Source organism: Neolamprologus brichardi, chromosome 8, assembly GCF_056152115.1.
Source record: "Neolamprologus brichardi isolate AB-2024 chromosome 8, ASM5615211v1, whole genome shotgun sequence".
NCBI classification, from domain to species: domain Eukaryota; kingdom Metazoa; phylum Chordata; class Actinopteri; order Cichliformes; family Cichlidae; genus Neolamprologus; species Neolamprologus brichardi.
Genome location: NC_142111.1, coordinates 23,486,279 through 23,504,015, shown reverse-complemented (window position 1 = coordinate 23,504,015; position 17,737 = coordinate 23,486,279). Strand labels below are relative to the sequence as shown.

Here is a 17,737-nt window from a genome sequence, read left to right as displayed (position 1 = left end):
ATCAATTTTCAGATTAAAATCTATTCTAACTTGAATAACGTGATATCGATTCATTAAAATCTTGAATAGATTTTTAAATATAAATTTATTTTGCCCACAACGCCAGAATCTCAGGTTAAACCTCACAAAATTTCAACAACCACCAAACAGCTGAAAACGGAAATGAGAGCAGGTACACGGATTCTGCACAAAGACACAAACACAAAGTGCAGACCGCCTACGCATTGGAATTAGTGAGACGTCGGCTTCCTCACCTGAACGCCGTCATGGCTGAAAGCCGACAGCTCACAGATTCTGTTGCTTTGGCGGTCCGCGCTTTGTGTTTATCTTTTTTGTGCTAGATTCTGCAGCTGTAGGCTTTGTCTCTCTCCAACCAAATTTGACTGAACCAGCAGCAAAAGAAGATCCAAACTACGCTTCATATTTTGCTTCACATAGACATCGTCATGAATTCCTTCTTTGCTGTTTTGCTTCCACCACAGTAAAATGACGCTTCATGCACAGCTCTCTTCCTTTCTCAGTGTACTTCAAGAACAGTTTCCCCATCTAAAAATCTGTTTTCTGCATTATTCGCTTGCTTATTACGCACAAGTCCACCGTTATGTACAGCGCTGTCCGCCGCTGTGTTTTTGTTTTTAATTTAACTGACTTCCCACAAGAAAGTCTCAGTTCTGCTGTTCAGTACTGAAGAAATTTAAACTTTATAAAATTATGCGAAATTGCTGAATGCTTTGCTGTGTCTCTAATGAAACCTCTGTAACTTTGCTCTGCTTTACTTCAGCAGCATAATGTTTATATGTTGATTCATGGTTTTCTTCTGTTTTTGTTCTACTGCAGATTATTTTTAAGGTTATCTGCTATAAAACGACCAGGACAGGAAAGTCTCCTCCATGTTTTTCTGTGTTTTATGCTCTGTTACTTTGACTCGTTAGCACTTAGCAATTTTCTCTCCTACCTGAGCACTCCAAGCGTTGTCCAGGAGGAGTTTTGAGGCTACAGTTTAGAAAACATCACTAACTGTCATGAGTGTTAATATTATTTTATTAAAATAATATAAGTCTGTTAAGTCTGTTAAAGGAAACCCTGAAACATTAAAATAGTTGAGGACCTTTCCAGTGTTGTCAAGTCTGACCAACATTTCTAAGAATGAAAACGCAATGCCTCCCCTTCAGAGGATGTAGGATGTCTTATTTTTGTGTTCCCTTTATTTTTTGAGCAGTGTATATGGGACTTTCCCATCACTTGCAGTCTAACTTTTAACATTTCCAAGAACGAAAAGGAAATGCCTCCCCGTCGGGGAATCGAACCCCGGTCTCCCGCGTGACAGGCGGGGATACTCACCACTATACTAACGAGGAAGGTGCACGATATCCTTCATGTTGCAGTATCGATCCTGGCCACAATAATATCCACTATGGGATAGTGTCGCTGTTTCCCCGTTTTGATACGTTAAGTTGTGCACGGCTGTTTATGTGTATCAAACGTGTAAACAGCGGGCAAAGAGACTAGAATGACTAGATACCTCAACGTAGAGTTCTCTACCATCAACGAAAAAAGCAAAAAAAAACAAACAAAAAACCCAAAAATCAGAAATCGTTGGATTGTAATGATATTGATATGATAGTGGTTAAAAGAGTCATTGAGGGTATTATAAAACCGTTTACACATATCTGTAATTTATCATTTCAAACTGGTCTATTTCTAGACAGAAATAATAATGGTAATAATAATAATAAAATAGTGGCCACAATAATGTCCACTATACGTTTTAAGTTGTGCACGCGTGTTTCAAATTTAACGTGTAAATAACAGCGGGCAAAGAGACTACAATGAGTAGACGCCTCAACGTAAAAACAAACCCTCCAAAACAAACATAATTGACGTATAATAGATAAACTCTCAACAGCGCCAGAATATTAAAGTTTAGAGTTTAGAGAAGATCAGTAACTGTCATGAGTGTTAATATTGTTTTACTCCTTAGCGTCTTAAAGGAACCCCTGAAACATCAAAATAGTTGACGACCTATGGTGTGCAGTGTAATTTTTACCATTTCCAAGAGTGAAAAGGAAATGCCTCCCCGTCGGGGAATCGAACCCCGGTCTCCCGCGTGACAGGCGGGGATACTCACCACTATACTAACGAGGACCGCTGCAAAGGAACGTGACGCTGTTCTTTTTGTTACTTCATCACGTAAACTTTAGGACATATTCTCTTGAATTGTTTACTTAACACTAGATTTACTAAACGGCCCTCAACTGTTTCATATCCATTCTCTATGGGAGTCCTAAACCACTACGGGTGCAATATATTTTTGTCCACTATGGTCTTGTGGCGCTATTATATAAATGTATAGTGATGACTCTCCCCGTTTGTCACGCGGGACATCGGGGTTCGATTCCCCGACGAGGACACATCACTCCTTGACCTCCAGGAAATGCCTTTAGCTACATGTGAAAGGAGTTTTTGTGATATGTGCCTTGCTGGTAGTAACAGTGTGTTGAGGAGTCATTTCACCCCTTGTCCCATACCATTCAAGATTAGCCGAAGTTAATACCATCATCAACACTATGAGAACCTCTTTCTCCCTCACTCCCATGGACTTCTTCATCCATATCTCATAATCTCAATTCCTTTTTTCCCATGAAAGCTAGTTTGCTAAGTGAGCAGTAAAAGCACTCCCAGCAGAAAAAAAACAAGCCATGTCTTTGTTTTACTGTAAAAAAGAAAGAAAGAAAAAAAAAGTCCTGAATGGTTGCTTAAAGGTCATTACAAATCCTGTGTGGTTCATGTGGTTTTTCCATTTCAGTTCCTTTTCTCTCAGTTGTTTGACAGACTTGGACTCTAGTTGCGCTCCAAGTTTAATTTGACATCGTGTTTACACAAAGAAACCTTGGTCTTCTATGAATCAGAAATACTCCACTTATCATTACAGAAAAAAACATTCATAAAATGAAAAAAGTACATATAACACGTAAGTGTATATAGTCATGTCATGTTAAGATTTGTATTTGTTTCCAGTTTCCCATATTGTTTTTGTCCACCCCACCCTAATTATTTCCACCTTACTAAGTACACCTTTAGTGCTTCCATAGCAATTAAGCAATTCAAGTTAAAAATTGAACTCTTTAGGGCTTTCATTTGTACTTTGTGATTGTTTCATAACTATTTAAATATATTTTCCGAGTTTAACCTTAGATTTCGTATTTCATATTGCTCCTTTTTAAAGCAGCAAAACAATGTTCATAAAAGCCCCATTCTTGCACATAAGTATGATTGGTTTGTATATAATTACGGCTAAGGTCTTCTTCCTTTACATAACAGAATTTAAAGCGATATTCTGTTGTTTATGCCCGTTCAAGGAAAATAAATAATTTGCCTAATAATTCTATAATAATAAATAATTCTGCATGCTGAATTCGCTTTTATTTTGAAAAGCCGTGACACGGCGGAAGTAAACAGTAATCACGTTACAACCCGGAAGAAATGCCTTTTCTCTGGTTAACATTTGAATAGATGAGAATGACCAATTTAGCTTTTGGAGAAACGGTTAAACGCGATGCTGCTCCTGTTGTGCAGCCTCTCATAGTCGTTTTTGTGTCCTAATCTCTGGGTCTGGAGGTGGAGGCGGTCGACTACGAGCAGCAACGCCCCGATGAGAGCAGGCAGCCCGTCAGAAGGAGAAAAATATCTTCGGTGTGTTTACCAGGCGGTTCAGGGAGGCTGTTTCCCCGCAGTGTGTCGTTAGCTCACCGTGCGGCTGTGCGACTGGTTCTTCAGACGGAGAGGAAACATGGCTGAGCTGCATGTTGTGGAACCCAGCGGTGCTGGCACCATAGAGCAGCCCGAGCACCGCGACATCCGGGGCTCGGTGCGCCTGGCGTCGCCCACCCTCATTGTTCCGCCGCGGAGCAGCCAGCTCAGCCCGGGTGGGGTGTCAGGCTGCAGCGGCGGCGGCGGAAGGTCGGTGTTTGGGTTCCCGGTGAAGAGCAATCCCAGCTCCCCGTCCGAGCCAGTGGACAAGCCGGGCTCCCGCTGGGTCCGGCTTAACGTCGGTGGTACCTACTTCATTACCACCAAACAGACGCTGTGCAGGGACCCCAAATCTTTCCTGTTCCGCCTGTGTCAGGAAGACCCGGACCTGGACTCTGACAAGGTGAGTGGGACGCCAGAAAAACACATATACATACAACACAGGTTCACACAGCAAAGGGACGCAAAGAACACAAAAACCATGAACACTAAACTGTAAAAGCACAAATTAAAAAGTGAAAAATCAATTTCCACAGTAGTACCCATCTGCCCTGTACAAAATGTTTATAGACTACTGCAGGTAAAAGCACAAGGACGATACACTTCAGTTTTAAAAATTAGAATTTTCTAAATTAGTCCCACATTTGCAAGAAAAAAATTACACGAAAAATGGCAAATTTTACATTAACGAACTTCAACGTTAAAGAAAAAAAAAATCTGAAAATTTATGAGAAAAAAACGGAGAAATTTAATAGAAATAATAGCAAATATAGGTCAACAAGCCTGAACATTTACAATAAAAACCCCATAAAATTTGTAAGAAAACTTGTCAAATTTACAAGAAAAAAAACTATAAATATACATAAACAATCTTTCCAATTTAAAAAAACAAACAAACAAACAATAAAAAAAAACAAAACAAAACATGGAACTTGCTCCTCTGTTAACATGGAACTTGCTCCTTGGAACCTGTTAATTCTTGCAGGACGAGACAGGAGCATATCTAATCGACAGAGACCCCACGTACTTTGGCCCTATCCTGAATTACCTTCGGCATGGAAAACTGATAATGGATAAGAATCTGGCAGAAGAAGGTAAAAAGTAAAAGCATAATGCAGAGCTGTCAGTGAGCACCATCTCAGACACCAAATAACACATTCATTCGATTTGTGTTTCAGGCGTTCTGGAGGAAGCCGAGTTCTACAACATTGCTTCCCTGGTGAGGCTGGTGAAAGAGAGGATACGGGACAACGAGAACCGGACATCTCAGGTAAACAAAACTAAACCAAAATAAGTCTTAGTGGCTGACTTTCTTCCAGTGCAAATATAACCCAGGTAGCTTGTAAAGTGTTCAAACGAAATGTGTGCCTGCCTGCAGATTGTTGATGCTTTTTCAGTAATGCTCTGCGTGCCTTTGCTGTGTCCCTCAGGGCCCTGTGAAGCATGTGTATCGAGTACTACAGTGCCAAGAGGAGGAACTCACGCAGATGGTCTCAACTATGTCGGACGGTTGGAAGTTTGAGCAGGTGCAGAAAACGCAGCTTTTAAAATATATGTCATCTTTTAGTTCACGCTTTAGTTGATTCGACGCCGCAGTTTTAAGCTCCGCTTGCCCTGAGATGTATGCCAGCACATTGTCGGGTATTTATTTCCACACAGGAAAGACTGGGGCACAAAATGTTTTAATCATGAGCAGGAATGGCTACTAAAAGTACTTCATTTGGTCTTGACCTGAATCTGTATGCAGTCGGATTCTGTCACCTTGTAGTTTCCTCTATATTAGTAATCATGTTTTATCAATATGAACCTGTATCAATTTTTTTGATCTTCAAAAGATAAAAAAGATCTTTGAACCTTATAATGAAGGTAAGTATGAATTAAACTCCTGACATTAGTAATAGCTGTAAATAATTATAGTCATTGCTACATGTGACTACTCCGCAAAGGTCTGATTATGACGATTTGGTACTTTTAACATTAATAGAAAATACCACATTTGTTGCATTTATTAAATTTAAAGAGCTAAAATAACACAACTCATTTGTCTTTTTTAAATTACCAACAAACATGACAGAACTATTAGCACTTTTAGGCCTACAGTTGCTATAAAGCTCTGCAGGAAACTTTGAGCTCTATCTATGTTTGTGAAAAATAACCTGACCGGCCTCAGTCACAGTCGTCTAGAGACCGATTGGCAAACCCTTAGCATCCTCCAGTTGCTAGGGGAAAATGTTTAATCTTCAACCACCCTCAAGCACCGGCATGTCACAGTTGGTGCTCAACAAAGCCAATGTGGTCACCATAAACAAAGCATAAGCCAGCGGCTTTGGCTGTGAAGGCACACCGACACCGAGCAGTCCGCTGACTGCTGATTTATTTTGTATTTGAGTTTCCCCAGTGATTTTAACGTCTTTGGAAACCGTAGCCAGGGTAAGTTAAATAAATAAAAAATTAAAATTCCAAAATGATATCCATCAAGTCTTTTGTCAAAGCGAGAGTGAGTCACAGGAGTTGAGTTGCAGGGTGGCCATCTTTGCTGTAGGGCAAAGAAAGAGGTCATGAACAGACTACAGAAATGCAGTGATATATATGTGCTGAAATATCGCTGTAAGTCTATATTGGCAAATAAAATGTCATTTTTTAATTGTATCAAATCTCTTTTTTCAGGCTGAGTTTTCAAAATAGGAAAACTTAAAATCATTCAGTTGTTTTTTTGTTTTGTTTTTTTATATAATGAATATTTCTTTGTTTGATTAGGGGTTGTTTTTTTTTTATGTTGTTGTTGTTGTTGTTTTTTAGACATTTTCAACAGTTTTACTAAAACAACAACAACTAAAAGTAAATAGCATGGTAGAACTAAATTAAATGGGAAAAAACACAAGTTATTGACTGAAAAGGTGCAGAGTGTGAAACGTCTTGGAAATGTAGGCTCTCGTCTAACTCCGGATCTTTTGTTTCTTTGCCCATCTCCGCCCTCAGCTTATAAGCATCGGCTCCTCATATAACTATGGCAATGAGGACCAGGCTGAATTTCTATGTGTAGTTTCCCGGGAACTCAACAACTCCACTAATGGCATCGTCATTGAGCCCACCGAGAAGGCCAAGGTAAGTCGACGTTTCATACCGTTGTTCAGGCTGTCTGAACATCTCCTGCAAACTGCAGCGAAGGACCGTGTTTTTGTATTAAAGTTTATAAGCCACAGAAGCTACAGGATCCATGTGTAGGAACCAAAGCTGCACTTGAATCGTCCAAAACACTAAATCCTACTTCCTTTTGCCCATAAGTTTCCCTTGACTCAATAGAAAATGTCACGAGGTCACTAAAAGATCTGAAGAGGTTTTAATGAGCTCAGACAAGCTAGACTCTTTAATAATGTGGCCAGATGTTGTTGATGTGAGTCTGCTGTGTTAAAACCACAGTGCCCCAAAGATGGGCAAAAATGAGCGCATTGTGGATACGTCACCCCATGAAATGTTTCATATAAAAGAGGATCACTGGTGGAAAATTATTACTTCATTATCTAGTTTGTAATCTTAAAGAACAGGGAGTGAAACAGCTTATTAAGTGGAATTAAATGCATCCCACAATAAGTTTGTGTTTTTAAATGGATGTTAACGACCGGCGGTGCAGTATAGCTGTATGCAAGACGTTTAATGCGAGATACAGCAACACAAGTGTCTGGATGTGCTGTTGATTCTTTTCTTTCCGGCATGCTGCCAGCATGCCAACAACCTGGGCTCGGTCAGCATCAGTCAGTCTCGGCACGGTGACCTGATGGTTTAGGGTCCATACTTGAATTTCAAATTTAATTCCGATACCCTGGAAAATGATCCATAATCGATGCTATTTTCAATACCACGGCAAGATTCTTAGCCCATCCTGTGGTAACAGAACTAAGAACTAACAGAATTTTTTTAAATCTGGCTACAGCAAAATAATAAACATATTTTTATAATTATTATCTTGTTTACATACAACGTCCACACTGCTCCACCTTGGTCTGTAGCGCTTTACATCCACAGTTTTCTCTTCAGGCCTGAAACCATCCTTGACTAAAACCCAGAGACAAAAGCTACTCAGTGTTGTCTAAGAGATTAAAGTTATGTGCTGGGAACTTAATTTAAAACATCCATTCTAGACATGTTTCATGACATAAAACTTGAATAGTTTATTTTCACTTCCTGCTGAAGAGACGCGCCAGTATAACTTCTGCCTTTATTTTAGGTTCAGTGTGTAAAATCTCATATTTTTCAGTTTGGTCAACTGAATTGTGTAATCCTCCCCCTCTCAATTCAAGTGCTTAACCCAAACTACAGTAGATACAACATGGGTAATAAAGGTAGCACTGAAGCACCTTCCTTAGTGTTTGTAGAATTTAATTTTACTTCCATTTCACTTGACTCAGTGAGGAACCTTCCTAATGAAAATATTTGACTGTTGGACCGTAGAGTGGACCTCACCATCTCATGTGGCTTCTGCTCATTTGGGCGTTTTTCACAAGCAGCTTCTCTGAAAGTCAAAATGCATCTGTATGAAAAATGCATTTTCTGAAGTTTGAGACCTTCAGTTGGTGGAAAGTTCGTGTTATACTTTTACCGTAGCTCAGTTTATTGTGCTGTATTAAATACTTAATGTGGAAGCTTACGCTACAACAAATACAGGAGCTAAATATAACCGTATGAATGAGCTCAGCTAGAAATAGTCTGTGTGCTGGCAGCCAGGATGCCACAAAAGTCAAGAACCTTCTGAACTTTACTGAGCCGCTGCTGTTGTGTTCAAATCATTTGGTATCGTTTATCTTCGTAGTTCTTACCTGCTTAACAGTGAGTTAACAAGATCTGCAAGATTATTTTCATGTATGCGATCATATCCATGAAATCAGTGCAAAGACTCGGATTTCATTCGCTCCTCTTGTGTCTTTTTTATGGAACTGAGTTGGTTTACAAGATGTTATTTATCAATGAAAGCACGTTTTCTCAAGTATAAAGCATTTATCGACCAAGTATTCATTATAAACTTTTTTTTATAACATGCACTCTTGCAAATGACCAGCAGGGGGCCACTCCTGTAGTCTACGTTGTATACAAGTCTTTCGGGACATTATTTCTACTTCTCACTTGATCCACTAACTTTCCGAATAACCTAATGCTGTTAATCATTAGTTTCATATTTTATTAAATCCAACATGCTGCTTGTTTTGAAAATTAGTTCCTGTTTTAGAGAAAACTAGGTGATAAAGCTGGTATGATTCAGATTTACAAATCTGTATCAGGATACTGGCGTGCTGCATCCTCAGTTTCACATCCATAATTATGGTGTCCAGGCTTTTCCCTCAGCGAATAACAATTTAAATAATTTCCTATGCTCTGGCTGAAAAAGGGAAGCTAATGCTAAAAGGAAACCCAGATTGCTTTGACTGATTGTTTGTTTTGGACAGATTTCAGCTGGACGAAAACCCCAAGCAGTTATTCTGCATCTGCATTCATTATGAAAAAGTATGCAAGGAATGAAATTTTGTTACAACTGATTCAACAGAGGATTAAATTATTTTAAAAAATATGTTAAATATATCAGTAAAAATACTATAGAGTGTACTGGATAAAGTGATGGCATAGAGAGTGGAAAGTAGTAAAAAGTGGAGTACAGCACACTGACTGCTGAAATATTTACTGGATTACAACATTTCAGTCTGTCTGACCCTCTCTTTGTTCTCCTAAATGTCTCAGCAAATGTGACACATAGTTTGTGAAGGGAAAAAGCAACGATTTGAGAATGCTGTCTGTGCAGGAACCTGAACACCATCGCTTTTTTATATCAGTTTAATCTAACACTCCTTTTTTTTATTGCAAAAACCCCTCAAAATTCAAAGTGTTTAAGTGTTGTTTTTTCTTGCTTTTTCTTAAACGTCTTGTTTAGATGTTTGAAAGTGGTCTTTTTCCTGTCTGCCTTTCGCAGATCCTTCAGGAGCGAGGCTCGCGGATGTGAAGAGATCCTGAGCTTAACAACAGTTTATCAGCAACAACCACGTTGTTGTCGAACATTTTCTTCACTTTCATAAACCCCCTTCCACCTTTTACCATCATCATCATCATCATGATCATCCGCCCCTTCCCTTCTCCTCTGGTGTGCCTTTCCACAGCGGGCGCTGTTGGCGTCCCCCACAATCCTTCAGTGCTGCAACGTGACCCTGGCTTGTCGTCTCGTCTCTCCTTCTTCACTTTGGAAGAGAGACGACAGGTTCAGGGCTTTTCCTCGTTGCAGCTTTTTGTTGGACAATGTGACAGGAGCGCAGGCTTCGGCGCTGATATTAGCCTCTTGTTGTTCTCAGTTGGACGGACAGAGCTACCAGAAATCATCGTCTCCATCTCCACCTTGATTCTGGATCTCCATCATCGTTATCAGACGGGATATTTCCTCTTGTCTTACACATCTGGCTCTGTTGATTTAGCAGAAACCTCCTCAGGACTCTCAAAGGACATAAAGGAATGAAAACACTCCACTTACTGACCGAGAGAGCATCGACTCCTCTGCAGGTGGAGCCCGAGACGGAGCAGTCGCAGGCGGATGGCGCACGGACCGATCACTCATTACGAGTTAACCTGGAGCGGCATCTTTTCTGCGAACCAAGACGTCTCCAGTGGCTCCTTTTGATCTGTAAGAAAAGAACATCCATGACTAAAAAAACGGACTTACCTACACTAGTGTACAATTTGTCAAGGCATGTGAGGAATCTATATAAATCTATATAGGCTACATGATGAAATTATATGAAAAATTGAATGCAAATGGTGTAATTATTGATTTCTGTATCATAGTTGTGATATATTTACATATTCTGGTGGTTGAGTCTATTTAAACAATGGAGAAAATATCAGTTTTCCCGCCCGCTAACACGGGTGTGAATTTGTGTATGCAGTGCCTCTCTGCTTTCTGTTCATCCTGAAATATCACCAGTTTTTCAGCTGCACGTTTTCTGTAGTGTTCCTCAAAGAAAAAAAGAAGATGACACCGGTAAGTTTTCTCTTAAATATCCGACTTTAAACTATTGCATATCTTAAAATTGTAATTAGGGATAAGGAAAACTACTGTCATTGTCATTTGTCCAAGTAAAGCGTGGCGGAGGTTGGACTGTGGCCAGACTGTATGCTGCCTCAAAACCCTGAAGCACCCCTCTCCTCTCGGGCCTCGTGCTATTCTCTTTGCCAATATTCGCTCACTTTGCAGCTGCCTCTTGTTGCCACACCAAAATGACTGTGTTGTCTTACACTCTGCAGCACTTGTAGCAACCGTGGCGCAAGCTAAACTGTACCGCTCACCGCTTAAAGCCCTGAGATACCTGAGTTTTATACGCTGTGTAAACAACGCTGCCAGCTGGGAAGTGAGTTCAGTTTTCGTGAGCTCGAGAGCGAAGCCTTAGTAGTTTGGCTAAAGTATGTTGTTCTTGTGCTAAACATTATGTTGATATGTTATTGTGCTGTTTTTGACGCTTTCAAAAACACTGCAACAACATAGAAATCTTCTGTACACAGGCCAGGATGTGAGCTTGATTTATACTTCCACACTGTAACAGCTGCTTGGTGGTGAATAATGGAGTATATTACTTTTGCAAACGTAATGCATATAATGGGGTTATGGGGGTTACAGGGCTAATCTAGGAGCAAGTAACCTGCCTGAATAATTCAGTGTCAGCTGCCTGCTTTTTTTTTTTTATTTTTTATTTTTTTTTAGTAAACTGTTAGTGGCATAGAAAGAAACCACACTAGCTGTGAATGCTAACAACAGCTTAGCGAAATTCTAATGCAGAAGTATAAGTCAAGCCTTAATCTGTGCACATGTGTGCAAGTGAACTGGCTCGTACTAAAGCGAAAACGGTGATTTGTCAGTTGACAGAAAATAAACGGGGATCTGTTCTGGCCATTTTAGCTCTAGAGTTTTATTCTTGAGCTTTGCATGAGTCACATTTCAGGCTAATCCTTATTTGTCCTACATTTGGGCCGCTTAGCTCATCCTTGAACTGAAACAAGCTCCTTTAGCTCCCGGATCCTGGACTCTAGTCTGATTGGCTGCCCCTCGTAAAGACAAACTGAACTTTTGGCTCCCTGGGATTACTTGTACATAAGCTCACCTCATTTCATGAAACTTTAACTCGGCTTGATGATAGAACAGTAGGTCCCCTTTAATCTGCCACAATTGGATATCAAGTCACTTATCAAGCAGAAAGGACAACTGATCTTTCAGTTTTCTGCTTTTTCTTTTTTATATTTATGTAAATTGAATATAGTTTGGTTTGGAACTGGATCGGTGCTTCCCTAATTTGTAGTTTATCACATAATGAAAATTTTAAAACATTTCTGGAGTCCAGATGGTTTAAAATGGGTTCATGGGCCTTATCAAAATTGGGTAATTAGTCACATTTATTTTAAAAAGAAAAATCCAATAAAATAGCAAAATAGCTTTTTGTACTTCTTAGTCACACATCTCACTTCTTACATCTTGGCTTCAGATGGCCCACCTCTCACCTTTGAGCCTATTTTCAATCATTTTTACTCAAATAATCAGTAACTGTTCAGCCAGTATTCATTTATTTGCTTATGAGCAAGAAAATCAATTTTATTAGCAGGTGATGAAGAAATGCACCTAATCCTCACACTGAAAAGCGATATTCTATTTCTGCTGCATCAGTGACTCACATTTGTTAGTTAATTATTATATTTTATTTATTCTGTCAGTGACTAATCATTTCACCATCTGGGGTAAATGCAGCTCGTTCGTGTGAGCAACTTGATGCAAAGTTTGAGCCATATTTGCACATATCAGAAGGAAAACCGAGAATCACGTTGTTCACATTTTAATCAAAGCTGAGGAGCGCTCAGTCATTATTGCAGACACCTATTACTGGCATTGACCCCTTTGATAATCCATCCTTTGTATAAAGAATTTATTTGATGCAATTATGTTGTACCAAGCATGGGGAAAAATAATGCATTTTATTGGGGAAAAATGGTACCTTACCTGCTGTTGTTACGCTCCCTGACCATGTTCGGTCAGGATTCGGAGCTCAAACTTTGATGTGACTTCCTCTTTGTTGTTGAGGGTTTTTTTATATATATATATATATTCTTCACCTATTGAGTGTGTTGTGCTGTTTTCTTCAACAGACCAGAGTCATGAGCAGACTTGCTAAAAATACTGCTAAAAATGCCCAAACATGTCATTCAGAAGCACTTTTGTTTCCTCCCTTGTGGTTTTCTTGGCCCATTCAAAGCACCTTGGGTGTTGATTCCCTTCGTTTTTGTCCAGTGTTGTGCCTTTGACCTGTGTTGTGCACAGTTGTACTCCCCTCTTATCATAATGTGCCTCTCATACCTTAAAAAAGCCAGGAGGCACGTATCTGAGGTATCATGTATACTGTGGTCTTTTTATCCTGGTTTTTATCGTTGGTGTTTCCGTAAGAGGCGAACCAAACGGAAACACTACCCTTGGCGTTATTTTATTATATGTAAATTTTACAAATTGCTGCTTTCTTTGTGCCATTGCGTTCCAGCTCAATCCAACCACAATCCCTCACACTCCTGGAGGTTTGACATTTCTGTTGTGGTGGTTTGTTGGCATTGTTGGTGGAGTGGACGACAGGAAGTCAGTCCAAGCTGGTTTCCCTTTTTTTAATTTTTGCTCGTATCTTAGTAAAACTCCAAAAATGCACTTGGCAATTAATTTGATGTCAAACTTATTGTATTGTGGCAGCTTCTTTTCTCCTTGACCTGCATGCTGAAGCTACCTACAATGGCCCCACTTTTAAGTGTGTGTAACCAATATTTAAAGCACTTAATGTACCCTCGTGAACCCCGGTTTGGTCTCACCATGGTTGCAGAGTTTGGTGGCTCCCAACTTGAGTTTTTTTTTTTTTTAACTTTCTTTCAATGTTGCTTTTAGCCCAAGAGCTTAGGAGTATCAGTCAGTTTATAGACTGGAAATGTTGGTATTTAAAATGACAAAAGAGGTGATTACATGGCAAACGTTCAAGTACAGAAACCTGAAAAAAAAAGCATCATCGCAGATATTTTGCTGGTGTCGTTAGCTTCCCATTAATACAACAAAATTTTATCTTTTAATTCATTTAATTTTTTAATTCAGCTAAGTTAAAATATAAAAATATTGTAAATAGAACTAAATATATCACAGACTGGTAGGGTGGGAGTTTGGGCTAGCTACTGCTATAAAGGAAAAAGATACATGGGATTTATAAAACAAGAAGAAACATTTTTAATGATAAAACTGCCAATTTAAAGTTTGTTTAGTAGATATTAGCATTTTAAAGCCAAAATTAGAATTCTAATTATTTAGTGTAATGGGTTTAACACATTTTTATTTAAAAAATAAAAATGTGTCAGAAGATTCTTTTGGAAATATCAATTTTACTGTTAACTGCCACCTCTGTGTTAAGCTAATTAGCTTTTAAGTTCTTGTTAGCATCGAGCTAGCCACACTATCTTCATGTAGCTTTAGCTTTAAGCTTTAGATTCATTTTTTCCCCCTGAATTTAAATATAATTTAGCTGAAAATAAACAAAACCACCCGATCATCATGAAACAGAATGTTATACAATAATTTATTTTTTAAATTGTCCTGCTCTACAATAATAACGTCAGCGTTTTGTTTAGCCACTGTGAGAGTGTTAGCGTGTTGATGTTAACTCTTTGTTTTATTTCTTGAGGAATTAAATAAACTGTTCAGACAAGCTAAAATGTTTTTAAAAAGTAGAAATATGCAACCAAAAAAGTTGGGAACCTCTGACCGAGCTAAACTTGGCAGTGTGTTTATCTCAATATTTTCTTCAAACCATATTTTCTTTAAACAGAGAAACAACTTTTGACCTGTTTTTGTTGTTTTGTTTTTTGGGGGTTTTTTTTGGGGGGAGGGGGGTATTTTTAGGGGGTGTTTTTTTGTTTGTTTGTTTTTTTTACGTTCACCTGTGCTAGTTACTCAACAAATAACATGCAATGCTAACAAATCTGCAAAAAATTACTCGTGAAAACATGAGAGCATGCATTGTACTAGAGATGTCGTGTACTGGATTTTGTCTGACCTCTGTGTTAGTGCAAACTAAATGTGATGCATGGTGTTGGGAAGCAGAGGGACGGCATGGCTCTGTGGTTTGTAGGTGTAGATTTCTTAAGTGGAACAGTTGGTCTACAAGTCGACGTATTCTCCTACTCACAACTTCTGTTTCTTTGTCGTTTTTGTATCTTTGTCACGTCAATTGATCTTAAAAGTAGAAACAAGAGCTAGCTTTAATCACATATTACCCTACTGATGATATTGCAGACGTTTTCACCCCCATAACCTTGGTTTATATAGCATTTATGTGACCTGCAGGTCAACACAAAACTAAAAAAAAAAGTTTTTTTTAATTGATTGATCATTTTGCCAGTTAACCTGTAAACACCTGCATGCGTTTGTGGACATGCACACTTGTACACTCATTTAGACGTATTGATAATGTCACCTATTAACTTACTTTGTGTTCATTTATCAACAGTATTGATGTCAAATGTGAATATTGTCAACTGAGACTGTGGAGAAACGTCTGGAAGCCGACAAAACATTTTGTCTGATTGTTTGTTTCACTTTTATTTATTTTATATTTTCTGAATTTTGTCTACCATGTAACAATTTTAACAAAAACCCAGTCTGGTTTTTATTCATAAAATGTGTCTGTGTTTTAAATTGTGGCTCACTGACTATTTGTTGGTTCCTTTGAGTGTTGATTAAAAAAAAATAAACAAAGTGAAGTTCATAACAAAATATATGTTTTGGAAATGTCTGTTTGCAGCCAAATTTGAATGTTAGAGACAAAGCTTTAAGACCTACCACAATATTAAAACCATCTGACTAGGATTATCTAGGTCTTTGTGCCTTTTAAAAACACTTTAATCAGTCTGGGTATGGACGTGGAACCACGGTCAGTGGTCCCGTGGTGGTGAGTTTCCATGACACTCTAACAACAGTCCTTTGATATGTGGAGTCTGCATGTTGAAGCCTCGGGCTTAGATTTTCACTCATCACTGCCATATATAGCACAAAAGATGGATGAAGCCAATACAGAAGTGCCTTAAACCTGCATTCTATTTAATGACCAGCAGGGACCCTTGTAGTTGCAGGAAAACTGCCCTCAGCTCCCTCTCTGTTACCTCAGTAAATACCCTTGTAATGATTTCCATGTGTTAGTCTCCAGTTTCGGGTCATATTGAGCTTCTCATTACCAAATTATGGTCATCACAGGTGTGAAAAAGTAGGATTGTCCAGTCTAACAACTAGCCAATCAAGTTGTGAGTCAATGAGCTTGTGGTTTCACAGCCTTCCAAAAGCTCAAGATGTCAGGATCAAAAATGTTACCTTAAGACTTCACAACAGGACTTCACTCACCTATGGGCAGTGTTGGGAAGGTTACTTTTAAAATGTATTCCATTACAGAATACAGAATACATGCCCCAAAATGTATTCTGTAACGTATTCCGTTACGTTACTCAATGAGAGTAACGTATTCTGAATACTTTGGGTTATGTAATATATTATCATGCTGTTTACAACTACCTGAATGTACTATTGCTGTGATTTATTACTGTTACTGAAGGTCCGCCACTCCATAGTAAAGGGACCTCTGGCTAATACATCGGGTTCCGTGTCGGGCTCGTAGCCGAAAAATAGCTTTACTATTTTTAGACAGAGAGAGGCGTTGAAAGGCTGCTCCAACGGAACTTATTGTTTTTGGTGGAAAACACGAACACGGTGTACAGTCGAGTCTTAATAGCTTACTTACAACTGGGCTCGTCAGGCTCTCTTCTTGGCTGCAGTGGTTATTATTATATTTACATGCTTCCAGCTCCCGTTTCTGCTTGATGACAGCTCCTACTTTTCCTTTTTCTCCCTCCCTCGCTCACAGACACATAACGGGTATGGCAGTCCATTCTCCCTGCAGCACGGACTACACTGCCTATGATGCTACATTCTTTAGAGCTATACCGGTAGCATTCTGCCTATTAGCTTAGCACAACAACAACAAAAAGGCGCTCTCTCACCCAGGAAACACGCAGAGAGAGAGTGTCACCCTGTAACCATGGCAACCGTAACGCTGCCACCTGGAACAACAGAACGTAGCTGTCAAACAAAACCCAAACAGTCCTGACCCGCCACAATATGAAACAGGAAAGTACCGCCATGTAATCCATTTATTTCAACAAAGTAACTGTATTCTAAATACCACCTTTTTAAACGGTAACTGTAACGGAATACAGTTACTCATATTTTGTATTTTAAATACGTAACGGCGGTACAAGTATTCCGTTACTCCCCAACACTGCCTATGGGTGGTATGATTGTGGTGGCATCTGAGCCTAGGAAGTTTGGTTATCAAGCTCCATCCATAAACTATAAGTGGATATGATAACTGCTAATTCGTACTGTAATACTGGACGTACTTCTTAGCTGCTATGTACCACACAGGAAGCCATTATATATTTATCAAAAGCAGCGCCAATACTGTGGTGAGATTCAGTTCAGTGACTCCATTTAGCACTGCTTTATCCCTTGCAATGAAAGCAGGTATTCCCCTAACATTAAACCTTAACAGCAAACAATAGTGCAATAGGTCGGCAGCCTTATGAAAGTTCCCCTTGTGGGACTAATAAAGGTATATCAATTCAATTCAATTCAAACAAATGGGTGTTCAAAGATCACCCACTTGAGAGCTGGTGTGAGCAGTTGTTTGGTGAGTGAAGCCACAACCTCAACTAGAAGTGTGAACACTTTGGTCTGCAACAATGTTTAGGTGGGTAGCAAAGTTGGAATGCCAGAACTCAAGGTTGTATCAGCTCATTGCTACATTGTATAGCAAACCAGGGGCAGATCTAGATACATTTTCTAGGGTGGCATTGAAATCACATGGGGTTGATTTTATGTACTGTATAGCCTATACGATGAAGATTC

At 39.2% G+C, this 17,737-nt stretch overlaps 1 protein-coding gene and 2 non-coding genes across 3 annotated transcripts; 1 reads left to right on the top strand and 2 right to left on the bottom strand.

Annotated features, from left to right (window-relative positions):
- Positions 1–1,286: 1,286 nt before the first annotated feature.
- Positions 1,287–1,358, bottom strand: trnad-guc (transfer RNA aspartic acid (anticodon GUC)). Its single transcript has one exon. It is a non-coding gene; the product is annotated as a tRNA-Asp (tRNA).
- A 715-nt stretch (positions 1,359–2,073) lies between these two features.
- On the bottom strand, positions 2,074–2,145 carry trnad-guc (transfer RNA aspartic acid (anticodon GUC)). The gene has a single exon. It is a non-coding gene; the product is annotated as a tRNA-Asp (tRNA).
- A 1,318-nt stretch (positions 2,146–3,463) lies between these two features.
- Positions 3,464–15,546, top strand: kctd2 (potassium channel tetramerization domain containing 2). Its single transcript, XM_006793211.3, has 6 exons — positions 3,464–4,153; positions 4,736–4,844; positions 4,929–5,020; positions 5,181–5,276; positions 6,730–6,855; positions 9,707–15,546. Exons 1-6 carry the CDS (start codon positions 3,791–3,793, stop codon positions 9,734–9,736), a joined length of 816 nt encoding a protein of 271 aa, XP_006793274.1. The 5' UTR covers positions 3,464–3,790; the 3' UTR covers positions 9,737–15,546.
- The last annotated feature ends 2,191 nt before the right edge of the window (positions 15,547–17,737 follow it).